The sequence below is a fragment of the Pistacia vera genome, unplaced genomic scaffold (genome assembly GCF_008641045.1).
Source record: "Pistacia vera cultivar Batoury unplaced genomic scaffold, PisVer_v2 Contig401, whole genome shotgun sequence".
Lineage (NCBI taxonomy): Eukaryota > Viridiplantae > Streptophyta > Magnoliopsida > Sapindales > Anacardiaceae > Pistacia > Pistacia vera.
The window spans coordinates 561991-579782 of record NW_022196226.1 but is presented as its reverse complement, the minus strand read 5'-3'; the positions used below and the strand labels follow the sequence as shown (position 1 = coordinate 579782).

General features: G+C 35.1%; 2 protein-coding genes across 2 annotated transcripts; both read right to left on the bottom strand.

Annotated features, from left to right (window-relative positions):
- Positions 1 to 54: 54 nt before the first annotated feature.
- On the bottom strand, positions 55 to 7337 carry LOC116141949 (serine/threonine protein phosphatase 2A 57 kDa regulatory subunit B' theta isoform-like). Its single transcript, XM_031427423.1, has 4 exons — positions 7144 to 7337; positions 6896 to 7014; positions 5130 to 6618; positions 55 to 530 (listed from the first exon to the last, which is right to left on the bottom strand). The coding sequence occupies exons 3-4, from the start codon at positions 6342 to 6344 to the stop codon at positions 171 to 173; spliced, it is 1575 nt and encodes a 524-aa protein (XP_031283283.1). The 5' UTR covers positions 6345 to 6618; positions 6896 to 7014; positions 7144 to 7337; the 3' UTR covers positions 55 to 170.
- A 2059-nt stretch (positions 7338 to 9396) lies between these two features.
- LOC116141958 (AUGMIN subunit 6) lies at positions 9397 to 15610 on the bottom strand. The gene is made up of 13 exons (XM_031427433.1): positions 15328 to 15610; positions 15185 to 15241; positions 15009 to 15103; positions 14193 to 14343; positions 13634 to 13759; positions 13374 to 13530; positions 12398 to 12458; positions 12081 to 12318; positions 11536 to 11661; positions 11201 to 11362; positions 10844 to 11096; positions 10230 to 10706; positions 9397 to 9987 (listed from the first exon to the last, which is right to left on the bottom strand). Exons 1-13 carry the CDS (start codon positions 15541 to 15543, stop codon positions 9947 to 9949), a joined length of 2160 nt encoding a protein of 719 aa, XP_031283293.1. The 5' UTR covers positions 15544 to 15610; the 3' UTR covers positions 9397 to 9946.
- Between the last annotated feature and the right edge of the window lie 2182 nt (positions 15611 to 17792).

Here is a 17792-nt window from a genome sequence, read left to right as displayed (position 1 = left end):
TACATTCTATGGATAATAGACCAAAATGGGGCTAGCTTTTAACCTGCATCCGACCAAAAGCTAGGGAAGTCTGGGCCTTCCACTTCCAGAAATCACCATATCCATCCATGGTCTGCATAACAACTGCAAAACCAAAAACTCCAGCAACTGCCAATCACATTGTTAACTACTTAGCCGGATCGTGGGCGTGTAGCTATTTTTGGGGAGATGAGCACAGGTTCATTACTTGAAGCTTTCATTGCAGCAATTTCTTCCAAGCGTTTCCATGTGGCTTCACGTTTCGATTTCATCTCTTCCTCTTGTGCTTCATCTTCCTGAAATTTGAGCAAGCACTCCTCAAAGAGCTCTGGGTCAATATCAGAGAAGATTTTGCGGACATTTATCGTCAAGCTCTGTACAGCCTGATTCCAGTGCTTTCTTGCATTTCCCTCCAAGGCAGGGAAGATTATTGGCAGTATAATTTTGCGATTCTGTTTGATCAGGTTCTCAATGTGATCATTGTTCCATAAGAACAAAGCTCGCTCAGCCACCTGAAAAAAAAAAAAAAAAAAAAAAAAAAAATTAGGCCACAGCATGCACAAGCAGACAAAGCAATTTGATTCAATACAAACTATAAGGCTGCCATTAACTTTTGCAATTTTCAGATTAGAATAATGCCAAATCATTATTCCAATGTTAGCATGTTTATTCTTGCATCTGTAAAACAGTTGAATTCTGAGAAGGATACAGAATTTGATCTATAGACTTCAGCAAACAAAAAACAAAATCCAAATGCAGAGCTGTAATGCCAGGGTGATCAGAAAAGCTAAAGAACAAGCCCAAGATAAAAATTGGCTATCCAGGCAGCAAGTTGATCTTGCAACAAATGAAAATATATATCAAAGAGGGAAATGAATGTTATTAAAAAAAAAAAAGCTTTTATCATCTTGAACTGACATTTAGGAGCTTGATCTTTAGGCATTATACGGCATCAATATTTGGACTCTAACCGCTATACTATATCCTATATACTTCTGTACAAGTATCACAGCAAGAAAGTTGAAACCTAACAGAAAAATAGAAGAATTTCCTTATAAGGAACACATTCTTAATCTATCCAAGAAGATTTCTATTTGCCTTTCAGATTCCAATGCTTATTGGACACCAAAAGCCAACAAATGAACACCATTGACATTTACAGAATAAAAATTTTCTCCTTTCATTCTGTGTACTTTCTAGTAATTTTTGACAATAAATTAAAAAAAAAAATAATAATAATAATAATACCACCACCATGCCTCACTGAGGGTAAGGAGTACAACCCACCAGGACCAACTACCACAGCAAAAACCTGGCACTAGCTTACTGCAGTAGCCACAACATTANTTCTATTTGCCTTTCAGATTCCAATGCTTATTGGACACCAAAAGCCAACAAATGAACACCATTGACATTTACAGAATAAAAATTTTCTCCTTTCATTCTGTGTACTTTCTAGTAATTTTTGACAATAAATTAAAAAAAAAAATAATAATAATAATAATACCACCACCATGCCTCACTGAGGGTAAGGAGTACAACCCACCAGGACCAACTACCACAGCAAAAACCTGGCACTAGCTTACTGCAGTAGCCACAACAATACATTTGCCAAATCTACCTCAGACCTGGTGCTCCTCAAATTTCTTTTTAAATATTTTTACACATTTTTTAAAATATAAACACAATCATAGCCGATTCATGCCCCAAAATTGTCCACTGTATTCATTAATTCAAAGTATTATTTTTCAACCATGGACAATATCTCTAATAACCGATTCATGATTCAGTTTTCTCTCTCATCTTAAATTTTTTAAATTGCTTTGCCATTTCGTTCCATTAAGAATTGTTTGAGAGTTAACTTTGCTGGCATCACAAAGGGGAAAAACCAAATGTAGCAGCACCAACCACAGCCCCGTTACCACTACCATCAACCACCTCTCATCATCACAGCCATTGCTACTGTCACCCATCACCTAGATCATAACACCATTATAGCCAATTATCTTCAATTTTAAGTCCACAATGACCATTGCCAGACATTAAACTGCAACCTCCCATCTCCACACATCTTATTCTACAAAACCAGTGCCATACTCTAACGCCTAAAAGTACAAAAACAAAAACCTAAATAAAGAGGGTGAAATCATGTCAGAGACGTACCTGGTTTTAAAAGTCAAAATTAAGAGACAAGTAGATGGTTTTATCATACCAACAGCTTAAAAATAAATACAGTAATCAGACACATAAAGCAAGAAATCCAGAATACAGTCTAACTCACAGCTCATTAGAATCCTCTTGGGACTAAAAAGTCATTATATGCATTCTAACTTTAGATTGCAGTAGCATAGCTAATTCTAGGGGTCATAGTAATTTCATGAGGGTCATGGAAATTCCAATAATTTTCATAATCTACATTATTCTGATTTCATCCTCATCAAAATTCTAAAGTATGTTGTGATAATTGTAAACAAATAATTACCCATGCCTTTTCAATTTCAAATTTCACTCATTGAAAACTTAACAAATTTTTTTATCCAAGTAGGTCCATTATATACCACCTGAACACATAATTAACTCTTTTAATAATGTTAGCAATCCCCGTCTCTTAAAATAGAATATTTACACAGTAAACACTCTTATAATAGAAACTCAATATTTGCAAAGCATGTCCCCAATGATTAATCATGAAATATTAAGAAACCTAAGATTTTCCAAGAAAATTATACTATAAACCAAAACCATTGGAAACATCTTCTAATTTTTTTTAAATAATAAAAGAAGAAGAAGAAGAAGAAGAAGAAGAAAATTTGAAAACTTAGTTCTGGGGCCTAATTGACAGTAAGCAGATGCATGCCACATGTTCCAAACTTGACAGTAATAGCATCTTGACTGGGTGATCCCAAGTCCACACAGTTTCTATTAGAGGGCTTATGGTGGATATTCCAACATCCAAACGGACATAAGACAACTAAAACAGGAGAAAGGCTTCTCAAATTTCATGAAACCGGAAAATATAGCCAAATATTAGATTGCAAATAATAGATGCTTTCCTTCGCTTCGAAACAAAACCAAATAGAAGTAGCACCAGTTTCTATTAGAGACGACTTATATCCTTGAAATCTGGGAAAAAATAATATGCAATGTATCACTCAAAATCTGAACAGTAATCATCAGAATACATAAATTGAAGCCAGTTAACGATTTTCTTGATAGAATTTGTAACAAATGGCTTTAGACAGAAGCTACAAACCATTTTGATCCCAGCTGTAACTATAACAACCTGTTTATCTTGCCAAGGTTGTGCTTTTCACAGCCATAAGCAGTTTCCATTCTAGCTTTTAATACTAGTCATTAACACCTGATTGTCTATTTTATTATTTTATGGCTATTTACAGCTTTGNGTCTCTTAAAATAGAATATTTACACAGTAAACACTCTTATAATAGAAACTCAATATTTGCAAAGCATGTCCCCAATGATTAATCATGAAATATTAAGAAACCTAAGATTTTCCAAGAAAATTATACTATAAACCAAAACCATTGGAAACATCTTCTAATTTTTTTTAAATAATAAAAGAAGAAGAAGAAGAAGAAGAAGAAGAAAATTTGAAAACTTAGTTCTGGGGCCTAATTGACAGTAAGCAGATGCATGCCACATGTTCCAAACTTGACAGTAATAGCATCTTGACTAGGTGATCCCAAGTCCACACAGTTTCTATTAGAGGGCTAATGGTGGATATTCCAACATCCAGATGGACATAAGACAACTAAAACAGGAGAAAGGCTTCTCAAATTTCATGAAACTGGAAAATATAGCCAAATATTAGATTGCAAATAATAGATGCTTTCCTTCACTTCGAAACAAAACCAAATAGAAGTAGCACCAGTTTCTATTAGAGAGGACTTATATCCTTGAAATCTGGGAAAAAATAATATGCAATGTATCACTCAAAATCTGAACAGTAATCATCAGAATACATAAATTGAAGCCAGTTAACGATTTTCTTGATAGAATTTGTAACAAATGGCTTTAGACAGAAGCTACAAACCATTTTGATCCCAGCTGTAACTATAACAACCTGTTTATCTTGCCAAGGTTGTGCTTTTCACAGCCATAAGCAGTTTCCATTCTAGCTTTTAATACTAGTCATTAACACCTGATTGTCTATTTTATTATTTTATGGCTATTTACAGCTATGCACCTTTATTATTATTATTATTTTTTTGGAATGAGCATCTTTTCACCATTGAATACTAAGAAATCTCAGATTGATATAATTCTAGTCATGCAAATCCAACTAACTTAGTCCGCTTGTCAGTACACCTGTTCACTTTCTAAAGCTGGCCAGTTAAAGTGTTAGGATCCCACATTGAAAGGGAAAAGGGTGGGCATGTGGGTTATAAAAGCTTGGGCACCCTCCCTTGGCAAACCGGTTTTCCAAGGAGAGTTCTACCCAAGCCCATGAAAGACCCATGGCCCAGTCCAAATTATTAAGTTATAGGAGTGGGTTCCTATCATAAAGCTTATGAGCAATTCTGTAAGGCCATTGTCTTATGTCATTATCATTTCAATGCCAAAGTTCAACATGAACTTTCATTTGGCAGACTCCAGTTAGCCTTCTTTGGAGTTGACGTTCCAGAATATAGTCCTAAAAGATACAGAATAATATTCAACAACCAGTCTTATGTGCTCAAAATTGGTCCAGGATTAGAATCACAATACATCATACTTGATGATGTTAGTGCCCCTTAGGTATATGTGATCACAGGTACAAGTCCAGATCTTTAGGTGTTGCATACTAATGATTATTAATTTCGTCAACCTTTGTATTGAAATATAAAATTCAAATATTCAGTTAAACATATATTAGACCACATTGACCAAAAGGAATAACTTTTATCATGCGGAGAAGGTGGAAGGAAGAAAACCGTACCAAATGAATTTTCAGTTACAACAATATAAATAAAGCCACAGAATTTATCTTTTGTTGTTTTAGTTTAAAAAAAATAAAGCTTTTTCTTTTCCTTTTTCCTACAGCTGATATAGAAAACAAAAGTAAAGAAAATTTTCAAGTACAGAACTGGTGAAGCCAATGGACTACCAACCTGAAAATGTGAACTGCTCAAGCAACGGCCAATCTGGCGGAATAAGGGTACCATACAGCGCTGAAACTCTGCAGGTTGTGTTGCTTCTAACACTTCCTCCAGTTCACCCAAGAACATGACCTCCTTAGTACTGTTTGTAATTGGCCAATATTTTAGCAAACCTCGTATAACAGTGTCAGCAAGCTTACAGTCTTTCTCCACAAACTGTGTAATGCAGTAAGATAGCTGCTGATGATACATGGCTACACATTTTGGTTTATGAAGTGGAATTAGTGCTCGAACAAGAAAGAGTTTGTGCTCCTCTTTCAACGGCAGAGCAAACCCATTAATTATACTTCCCAAAATTTCTAACAATTCTGCAATCCCATTATGCTTCTCGGTTTCAAAAATGAAACGATAAAAGATGTGGTTGATTGCTTTCCTAATGAAGGGACGATGGACCATGAATTTCCCATAGATTCGGTGCAAAACCGTTTTCAAATACTCCCTCTCTCTTGGATCCTCTGAATCAAAAAGGTCTAACAATCTGAGAACAAAAGAGTGATCAACGTACCTCTTAGCCAATTTTGCATCTGTCTCTGGTGATGCCACAAACCTCAAAAGAAATTCATACACTACTTGCAAATGAGGCCATCCAGGGTCCATTGAGGGCTCTTCCTCTTCCAAATCAAAGGCTTCTAAAACTTTATTTTCACGGGGTGGAGAAGTGAGGGTTCTAAACAAATTTAGGGACACCATCTTTACCATTTCCTGCATGACAGTTTCTGGAAATTTTCCATTTGCAGAAGAAACATAATCCACAAGCTCTACTAGTGTTTGTCGCTTGATGTCCTTTTCTTTGAGATTCTTTGTTGGGTCAGTGAAGTCAAAGATAACACAACATAGGCTCAGTTTCTTGATAAACAAGTTCTGCTTCTCAGAGCTATGAACATCCTTAAAACTAGGCAAAGCTTCATAAGAAGAAACCAAGGAATTCCCATTAAGCTTTGAATTTACAACCTGGGCAAACTTATTCCCATGATTGGCCCCTACATTAGCGTTGAAATTGTTCCCAGGATGAGATGCACTGTTCTGATTGCCATAGCGATTACCGGAATCACTGTTTCTTGAACTGGTTGAAACATTTGAAGATGAGGTAGAGGTAGCCCCACCTTCACGACTGTCAGACGATTTAGATGGCTTCCTAGGGAACCTATTAAGTATCTGTTTGATCATAACTCAAGCTGTACAATGGTATCAATATCTCATGCACTTGAGAATCCAATACCTAATTGTTCCTCCTTCAAAGCCAAAACAGCATGAATGATAGTCAAAGGGCACAATTCACTCTAACTGGGAAAACCAGGATGCATCAATCAATATGGAGTCATAATTCGAAATCCACCCCTAAAGCTTCTAACCTTCTTCATTATCGTAAAATGGTCATCTTTACTTAATTCAATAAATGTTCCACTCTGACTCAAGATGATAAAGAAAATCCCTCGCTTATCTGAACAGAAACATCAAACCCACTTCATACAATGAAAAACAAAAAGAAAAACACTGGAATTTGAAACCAATTAACAGAAAGATAAAAAGTCCCTGGTCAGCCATTCTCATGTCAAAAAACAAAACCCACCAACGTATTGACTTAATTTAAGAAACCCAGATGCACAAAACAATTGAGAATCAAGAAGTATCCAACAACCTCCCTGATTTTGAAAATAAAACTAAAACTCCCCAAACTTTGACTTAATAAAAGTGAAAAAGGTACAGTGAATATTCACCTCTCTCCCTTGATGTGTTTCTCCAAGATTGGCAAACTATTCAGCTGGATCAAAAAGTAACAAGATCTGAGTATGATCTAGAAACTCCACATAACATTCTCCATCAACAATACTTCAACCTACACAACAACAACATGATGCAAACACAAAAAGTAAAAGAACAACATTAGACTAACAAGTACAAAACAAGCAAAATCAAATCGCAAAGAAACTAAACAGAATGATTAAAGAGTATTATCTACACTTACAACGACAGTTGAGCTACTCATTTCTCTCTCACAGAAAAAGAGAGATTGAGATTCAGTTCAAACAATGATGGGATTAAACAACAAATAAAAATCAAATCTTTCGTTCCTGTTGTTGTTGTGGTGGTGGTGGTGTTTTGTTAGCCAATTTTACTGTTGTTAATTTGTTGCTTTTTCATTTTCTTTCTTTCTGAGTTTCTTTTCTATTCTCAACTTTCCCTGGAATTTTTTTTTTTTTTTCCTCTTTTCTTTTTCACTTTTAGATTTTCTTCAGATAGAGATGACACCATTTTGACCAAAATAGACTTCCTGGCTACGGTCATCCACGGAAAAGCGAAAGGTTAAAATGGAGATTTCGAACCGGCTGATCGGAATTGCCAAATACACGCGCCATTCGACCGTGAGTGGGATTTGTTCAATCATAGTAAAGTATGTCCGGTTCCAGACATATTTAATTTAATCACATAATTAAAATATTAAGTATTTTATTATCAATATTTTTTATATTAACACAGAGTCACAGACTTCCACAGTAGGATTTAAACATCGTTTAAATCGACAATCTTAGAATTAATTAAACATTTAATTTTTTTTAAATTATTAAAATTCATTCCAAATCAGTTTGTTCAAATTTTTAACATTAGGAAATGTTAATGTTTATTTAGATTATATTAATAATAATATAATCTTAAAATTTTAAAATTTTCTGAATAAAAAATCCCACGTACTCTGACGCGCGTGTTTCTCTTTGATGTTAGCAATTCTTTGAATTATATAACACAAAAAGACGCATCTTTATAAGCTGTAAAAGAATATAATAAGATCATTACAACCTTGAATTCTAATATTATTTGATTACAAGTTGGGTAAATCTCCATTGAAGCTAACACACTTTTCCTCTAACGTGACTTTCAAATTCAATAGCAGAAATTAAAAAAAAAAAAAAAAAAAGGTTTAATCCCATTGGATGTTTTTCATTTTACAACTTGAATTTCTTTTTTAATAAAATGGTACCTCTCTTCTCAATTTATTTATTATTTTACTAGGTTTACAATACGTAATCGATTATCAATTGTCACACACTGAGACGTAAGGTAAATTAATCACTACTGGATGGTCTGATGGTAAAATAGTAAAATAGCAAAATGATGTTTCATAAGCTTCAGAGTTTGAGTCTCCCTAAACCTTAATAGGGGTGACAATTGGAACTCTTACCCGACTGATAGTTTTAAGGTCTCGAAAAATTAATTGAAATACGTGTGAGCTGGTTTAAATACCCCTGATGATAAATAAAAAAAAAAAAAGAGGCTGCAAAAGTTTATTTGACCCTTTCAAAGATTTGCACCCATATAAACAAATTGATCTTCCATTTTCATACAATATTGTTCTGTTTCCACCCTCCAATTTGTATGTATTTATTATATAAATTGTTGTTGCTTATAAGAACTGTTCAAATTAGGCGGACAAATAAATTGGTTGACCACCATATATCCGAGCATTTTTGGCGCCATACTTCCGCGTTACATATTATAAACTAATATTCATAATTTATAACTTATTATAAAATCTATAAATATAGTCAAGAGACCCGTGGCATGTGAAAGCAACATTATCGGGATAAAAATTTTGTCGTATGATTTAGAAATGTGAAAGGAATATTAATTTATTTCTGTTCAAAACAGGGCCGGTAAAATAAGACAGTCTTTCTTTTTCCTTGTCTTTTAATTTTAAGGTCAGAAGAAAGCACAAGTTGAATCCAAAACAAATTTGGTGGAGGATCACATCAAGATAACTCATCCCACATCGAGTGTTTTTTGAAAATGAATGACAGTCCAATCCTTTGAGACCTTAGCCCAGAAAAGGTCAATGTCAATGTGTCGTTTCCAAAAAAAACGTGTCAAGGGTGTAATTAAAGATAGAAACCCAGTCAACAAGCTTCTTTCAAAAGACGGATTCCCCTCTACTGCTTTAACTAAATTGGGCACAATTTAACTCTATTCATTTGTTCCAGGAACCACAGTACTACTTTGAAAAAGTCATAAAATCAATGAAACCAACCACTACGTCATAAAGTTACGGTCCAAAGCTTATACGCAAGCCTCAGATGATCACAAATTCACAATCACTCAACAAACAATAATACCGTCTTGAGAAAGTTATGAACTAATTTCAGCAGCAACAACAACTGCACACTTAAATCAATTGAAAAACCATAAAAAGCACACTCCTATTTAAAGAATACAAATAAATAAATAATAAAAAATCCGAAGATTCAGATAGCAATTTCTTCCATTCCTGATCTGTCAGCATAATACACTATCAAAATACACATCTATCAGATACATTAAAATCAGTCCTTCAAAAATAATCTTGAGAAATTCAGTATTGACGCCTAAAATCCATTGGGCTGAAAATCACACTAGCAAGCAAAGCAATTCTCTTCTAATCATGAATTTCTGGTCGTACCAATCTGATTGGGCTATAAATATTGGCCTCAAAGATCCAGATCCGACTTGGCATATAAAACTTCATCTTGGGTTTTCAGGTATGTTACAAGCATGTACAACAGCAGTGCCAAGAAGGTTCATATTCTCCCTTGCCCCAGACAACAAAATATCAATCGTGCTGAACCGGAGAGCAATAAGGTACTCAAGACCAAGAAGGAATACATACAAGCATCGGATCATGCAAAAAGAAATTAGTGGAGAGTGGAGAATATCCCAACCAATATATGAAAACAATACCACCAAAATGATCTAGTCATATTCTCATGACTATGAGAGCAGGCATTGCCTAGACTTTCGTTCTAATGGTCCATCAAGGCGGTTTCAGTTTCCGAAAGTGGAGCTGCAAAGAATTAAACAAGCTTTCAAACCCCAAAACATTTTAAGAATAAATAAATTTGATGACTAGACACGAAAATTGCCAGCATCAGCTTACGAATTTGCCTCGCCACGTGATTGTATTGGATAAATATATGCAAAAGTAACTTCATTTAATAAAATGTGATGAACTTATTATAGGCAAAATAGATTAACCCCATGGAAGCCTCCTACTACAGGAAGAGTTTGTTGTCAAGACAAACATACCAAGTAAGTCTTCATAAGTATCAGCCAGCAGGGATGTTTCCATTAGTAATGGTGGTGAGAAGACCTGATCCTGAGCTTCATCAATGTCATAGAATGACCTCCGTGTCTCAGAAATTGCACCATTTGAACCAGTGGCTGAGAGAAAACCATTTACCTTATCAAAATCACGAAGTGAATCCAATTCACTCAACATGTCTGGTATATCATCATACTTGCTCCCAACATGACCATCAGGGGCACAATTATTGAGCAAGGAAGTGTCTGTCTGAGATGTGAATAATCTCTTACTCCTTACTGGTGATGCTTTGTTTTCTGGGCCAAGGCGAGAAAACCCAGCTGCTGAAAGAGGCACAAAGAAGTGTTCAGAGCTTTCATCAGAGTGACTGTCTCGTGATGATTCTGAATTGCTGGATCGCACTGATAGAGCTGCTTCTCTTACAGATCTCTTTAAGTATTGAACATAAGAAATATCACTGTCTGCAACCAATATACTAAGAATCAAGATCTCGACATAAAGATGTTCAAAGACCAAATTTTCTATGCAAATCACAGAATAAAATTCCTTCAGCTAGCCGATTATATATGCAAAATGGCATGAAACAGAAATGGCAAACCTTGTGGTGGGTTATCCAAGCGATTATTTGACAGAGGCTGGTCCAGGGAATTTCTTTCAGAAAAACTTTCCATTTGGTTGGTTTGAGGGACTAAAGTGTGACGCTTTTGAACATTTCCACCTTTTCCAGAAGAATTTGGGGTCAAAGTAAATAGCTGTGGGAGCTTTAAAGTGGGTGGACTAGCCAAAACCTTGTCAAGCTGGACACTCGACATTTTTGAAGTCACCTCAGCAATATCATCAGAGCTATTTTCCTGTATGATAAACAGAAATAAGCCTTCACTTCATTATTCAATGTTTGAAAGTAGGTATTACGTACAAACATTTGGTACAAAAATAAGACTGCTTGAATAATTACCAATGTCCTCCCACTGCTCTGGGCTTGTATGGGTGAAGTGGCTCGACCACGATGTTTAGCCATTGGAGGCAGAGTAGAGGAAATACCATTTACTTTCTCTGTACAATCTGATATTGATTTTTGTATTGCTGGAGCAACTTCCTTCAGTTGATTAATGAGCACCTGCACATTATGACAAATATCTTCAACATGGCATCTGATACTACATAAAATGCATATAATAAGTCACCAACGCATTATGGAAGAGCTGAAAGTGCTCATGCTTGAAGTTGACATGGGAGTACATCAGCCTAGCTGAAAGCTACTGACTTGATCTATAAAGATTATTTACTTACCTGAAAGCTGGCCAAGTGTTGCTGATGTTCAGTAAGCGTTGAGGCTAAAGACTCAGCATGGCCACTTGTACAGCCCTCTTGTGCACTTCGTAAAATATCTGGACCGTTTCCATCATTAGCTTTTGCCTATGGAAAAGTTATTACATAGCATTTCAGCATGTCAGAAAATGTGTGAGATCATTAATTCTGTAATAATTTGATTTGAAATTTTCTAATTTTCTGTTTCGTTATAAACACCACATAATTTAGCTGCAGTTATTAAATACAACAAATAGATGTTTTCACAATTAATACAAAATCTATAAATTCTTATCAAAAAAATGAAACAGATAAAGGGTTTTGAGTTTGGTTAATATATGATTTTTAGGTACATATACATGTTGCATAGTTGTTTTCTAATCTATGGGAAGGATATTATCACCTTAACCCACATTCAGAGTCCATAACCATGAGACTCTAGTTATACTAATTACTAATCTAAACAGAAAATGACAAAAGAAGATTTTGTGTTGGACAGCTGATAACAAAGGAAATAAATAGCATACCAGTTGTAGTGACTGTTTATGTATACGTTGTAAGGCATGCGTCCAACGCCTAATAATTTCTGCCACATCAACAGTTGGGTGAACTCTTCCACCCCTATCATCCACTCGAGAAAGAGACTCATCACTAATTTGTGAATAGGACGATCCATCACCATGTTCTTTCTCATCCAAATCACCAGACTGTACCTGAGAACTCTGATCCATAGCTGCGAGCAAAGATGAACCAGAGATGCGGTACCTGTTAACAGAAGACTATAAATGAGGAAATTGAGTCATTGGCATCTCTGCACCCAAAATGATACGTGATGGTAAATTACCTATGCTCTCTATGAGCTATCAAGTCCTCAATAGGGCCTGAAGCAAGAACTTCATGTTGATCTGTATATAGAGTATTAAGGTTGTTAAATGGAGCAGACATGAAAAAATAAAAATAAAGTAGGAATTGGCAATATCAATTACACTTATTTGAAAATGAGAAACAAGGTAAAAGCAAACTTAGCCCTGGATTTTATAAACAATCTCCAGTTGTAATGGTTTATCAATTGAATTCATTGAGAGAAAACAATGTTTGAATGTTTAATAATTAGAAGAACAGCACAATTTCTTGCAAAGGCATAGAAGTGAAAACATGGACGGAAAAGCTCCAGTATATTTCTAACATAAGTAGATCCCTACACAAGATTGAATAACCAGTAAAAGCAAATGAATCACATAGGTAAACAGGTCATGAGTAATAAAGAGGCACCAGGTCATTAAACAATTCAAACCGTTCCTTTTTCTTCACACCTTGAAAAATCCAAACCATATTGGAAATGTCAACAGTAGGTCATAGAAGTAGCACTTCTCTGAATAAAAAAAACCTAACATTCTTTTGATGATCCCCATAGTTAACAGTAGTCATGGTATTCTTTCACGAGCACCAAGAAATATAGCAGGAAATTTGAATTATATAAGGCTACTCAAAGGAATGGCAAGCTAAATCAAATGCATTTTGTAGGCACAGACATCATGCCGCAACTGTATAAACAAAGTCCATGTAGCTTAAACTCCAACATAGAAATATCAATACAAGACCAAAGAAGTAATAGAAACAAAATAAATAAGAAAAAATGCCTGATATATTAACTGCAGTTAAGAAAAGGCATACAGTTTTCACACAAAAGGGTTAGTCCATCAAAACAACTGTTTTTTTTTTTTCCTAAGAGATCTTGTAACATACAAAATTCAGGAGAATGGCAACATTAAAGTCAATAAATTTCAAATCTTTATGAGACCGTAATCTTTTGAACTTACTTTTACGAGCTAATATAGACTCCCACAAGCGAGTAGCCTTTGAAACTAAATGGGAATTCTGACTGGAAGAAGATACAAGGTCATCCCATAACTCCCCTTCCAACTTCACTTTGTTCCTCAAGTCATGTAGCTTTTCCAACTCTTGCTGCAAGTATGCCTGAGATCCAAAGTTTCCAAAGAAAATTGAAAGAATGTAAAGCCTTGTACAAAAGAATGGAACTTAAATGCCTGAAAGAATGTGACTCAGTAACCCCCTTTACCTCTTCTGCACAAAGACCACGAAACTCTGCAGTCATTTCATGAGCTAAGCTTGACCACATTGCCTGCCTCTGCACTCCTGTCTCTGCATTTTTAAGAAACTTCCTTCTTTCAAGTGCTATTCTTGCCTGTTTAAGATGAGAAGCTAAAATCAAAGCTACTCTAGAAGAAATTAATCAACTTTCAAACAGGTGCTAAAAGCATAGAGTACAGTAACAAGCAGAAGATAAGGCAACATATAAACAAAACTACAGTCTTTTTCTCAAAACCAGACAAGGAACACTGAAACTGTTCTAATCAATCGTATATTGCCATCATAAATTCAAACGAATAATCACATGACACTAACTCAGATATGAATTAAATGGAGTCTTCAAATATGAAATATTAATTAACTTCTCTTCGAATGTAGTCATTTATACTCACGTCAACAAATTCCTATCCATATTAACATGGCCTGACTACCATCATGTATTTCACTAATTTGAAAACCCCTATAAGGCACCCCACACCAGAGACTGTGACATTATCTTTGCTGGATATGATGTAAATCACCAATACCTTAGTAACTGGAAGTAGTGTAGCCGCATGTGAAAAGGCAACATCCGTTAAAGAGGCCGGGAGTGGGTTAGATGCTACATCAGCTGGAAATGTTCGTCTATGAACCTCACGTAAAGCATGCAAAGAAAGTTGCCACAGAAGTTCAACAAATCTGTCAAAAAATGAAATTACTTTCAATGATTAAAAGACAAATATCATTAATGCCCAAAAGGAACCCTGTGGATCAAATTATTATACCTATTAACCACTTAAATAGACCCCCCATTACCAAAACCCAAAAAAAAAAAAGTCCTACAAAATTAAATATAAAGACTTACTATTCACTATCAAAATTACAAACCTTAACCAACATGTGATATTTCACACAGAAAAATGTAAACCAATGACAATCACATTCAGGCGCCACAACACATTAGATGGCAGCATTTTAAAACTTATTAAGAAGTAACTTTCACGAAATCATACTACAATTGATCAATTGTGTAATACAGCTTAAAAAATGTATTCCAGAATACTAAAGAAACTCTTACACGAAAGTTTCCCATCATCCCTTCCCTAGTTCAGTTGTGAATTACCACCTAAATAAAAGCAAGCTCAGTCTCTTGTTTCTTATCTTTCCCAATCTGGAAAATAAATAATTCAAACTTTTGAATTATACATCTACAACCTCGCATATCGCCAGAATACATATAAGTGAACAGATAAAATATAAACTGAATTGGCATTATTTTCCTCAGTTTTCTCATCAACCAAACACAAATTCAGTTCAAAAAACTCAAACACCAGAGAAAAAGCAGAATACATTAAGCAACCAACCTCGGTCCACAACACGTAGCGAGTGACGAAACTCTCGAATTACTCCTCGGTAATGCCCCTTGAGACTCCAGCTCACTAATTATCCCTTGCACAACCTAAGTATCACATAACATTACCCATTAGTACCAAAAATTCAAAATAAAAAACGACAACAAAACAAAACAAAAGATAATCACCTTTCTAAAATCACGCGATTGCGCCGAATCGAAAATCGGCCAGACCTTATCGAAATCCTGAAAGATCCACAAACAAGAAAATTAAATCATGAATGATGCATTGCATTTTGGAAAAAAACAAAAAGATAAAGAGACGATGTTACTTTGGCGGATTGAGTAGGGCCGCGAAGAGATGAGAGGATGAAGTACAGAAGCTGTTCGCCTAATTTAGGGTTGGAGTGACGGAAGAGTCCGACCCGAGGAGTGCCGTTGGATGCTCCGAGCCCGATTATCGATGGATCTAAACCTAATAACAAACAGTTTGTGTACATTGCACTCTCTAGCTCTATCTCTCTTTCCTTCTCTCTGTCCATCGTCATCACCACCACCACCACCGCTCTCTCCCTCTCTCTCTCTCTCTATCGAGATTTCTTCTCTTTCTCCTCTTTCTCTCTCTCTCTCAGTTGCTTTCCGTTCTGGTTGGTTTTTTTTATTATTAATTTAAAATTTTAATTCGTTGTTTTTTAAATGTAAGTCCCTAGGGATTCTCATAATTGTGAAACAGACCTCGGATATGAAGCTTTTTTTTAATTTTGAAAAAGTTAGTGGGGCCGAGCGGGGAAATTTTGGTCCTTTTGGACGAATGAAAGGATTTGAAATGGGGAGTCGATGCTAACGTGCGCAGGTGATGTTGTTGCCGGCCGGATTTGAATTGCTTAGGTGGCGTCATCAAGGTTTCGGTTGGAGGCTATAATACAATGTTTCGCGGGTTCACTGTAGCAATCCATTCATTCGAAGTCACCCAAAACAAATGCATTTTGATTCATCCCAACATTATAATTGTATGAAGTTAAATGAAAAATAAAATAATCAAATAAATGCGTATACGATATTAATAAATATATAATTTTTTTCGTTTTCTGGTCGAATTTCATTGACTATATTTATATATTTTGTGGATTTATTTATTGAATTAAAACCTAATGTTATAATCCTAATAAAATTATATCAAGACATTTTAGCTAGAGAATTATTTTAAATAATTAACTACATTTGTTTGTATTATGTTAAAAAAGTGTAATGAAGAAAATATTATAAGATGAGGAATTGGGATTTGATGAGGACAAAAAGGGAAAAATGAGTGTTGAAATGGATAAGATTTGATTTATTACAAATGGGTAAGTGATGCTTAAAATAAGAGTGAGTTAAGGTGCACATATTTTTTTGCTTAGCTTAAGTGCCAAATTATCCCTTAATAAGATGTAACTTGGGATATGGTAAAGGGCGAGGTGACTAAAGGAAATGGTATATATTAATATAACATAACACATATAACTATAAGACAAAAAGATTTTTTGGATAAGTGATATTTATTTTCATTTGTGATTGTCTTATTACTACTTAAATTTATGTCATTTTTCTATCTTTTCACCAACATAATGATGCACCCAGCCGGCCACCCATTTACAATTATTTTAAAAAATGGACAAAGGGTAACAAGTCATATTATTGATATTTTTTTTGTTTTTATAATCCGGCCAGCTTGCGTGTATCTCAATTAATCTTTAAAATTCATTGAACACTTTACAAGTTTAATTTCAATTAATCCCAAATGCCTATTATATATATTTTTCTTTGATAATCCGAGTCAGTTTTTGGACATCTCAATTAATCCCCAAGGCCCATCAAACACCTTTCAAGCCCAACATCAACTAATCCCTAAGACCCATCGAACACCCTATAAGACCAACCTTAACTAATATCCATAACACATTGAATACTCTATAAGTCCAACTTAAACTAATCACCAGGCCCATTGAACACCTTAGAAGCTCAACCTCAACTAATCCTCGAGATGCATTGAACACCTTACAAGCCCAACTTCAACTAATCCCCGAGCTCATTAAATACCCTACAAGCTCAACCTCAACTAATCCCCCAGCCCAATTGAACATTCTATAAGTCCAATATTTCAGGCAAGCCATAAATGTGGTTGGTGGCCCCAAAGTGATTTGAACTATGGGTGATCGGTTCCATGTACCCAACTTTTTTTAAGTAACCAGAACCCTAATCGACCAGTTCCTAAGATTTGGAATCGAGACTAAAACCTAAAACATTGGTTCCGTTTTCGGTTCCAGGTACCTAAGCAAATTTTAATTACTCCCAACTTTTTAAAAAATGACAAATACACCCCTTAAAAATGACAAATACACTCCCAACAGTCTACAAAGATTACAATTTAGTCTTGGTTTCTACTCGGGTACCTAGACCTCGATTCCGATTATGGTTTCCGATTCCAACACTATAGGAATCAGAACCAGGCTCGGGAATTCCTGATTCCTACCCTGAATCGGCGAGTATTAGAGATTTATGTTCTTCATTTGGCACATATTATATAAAAAAAAAAAATAGTCTTAATTGTTTGATTATTCTATAATGATGATGTATATCTTTCGATTTAAGCGAAAATGACTATTATCGATTTAATAATGCTATCCATTAATCTCGCGGTGGTCTTATATAGGAAGTGAACAAATTAGTAAGTTATTCGTGATACTTCTATTCCTCAACTATTGTTAATCAAATAGAAAGGTAACTATTAAGGAATAGTTGCATTGGACCACGTTGT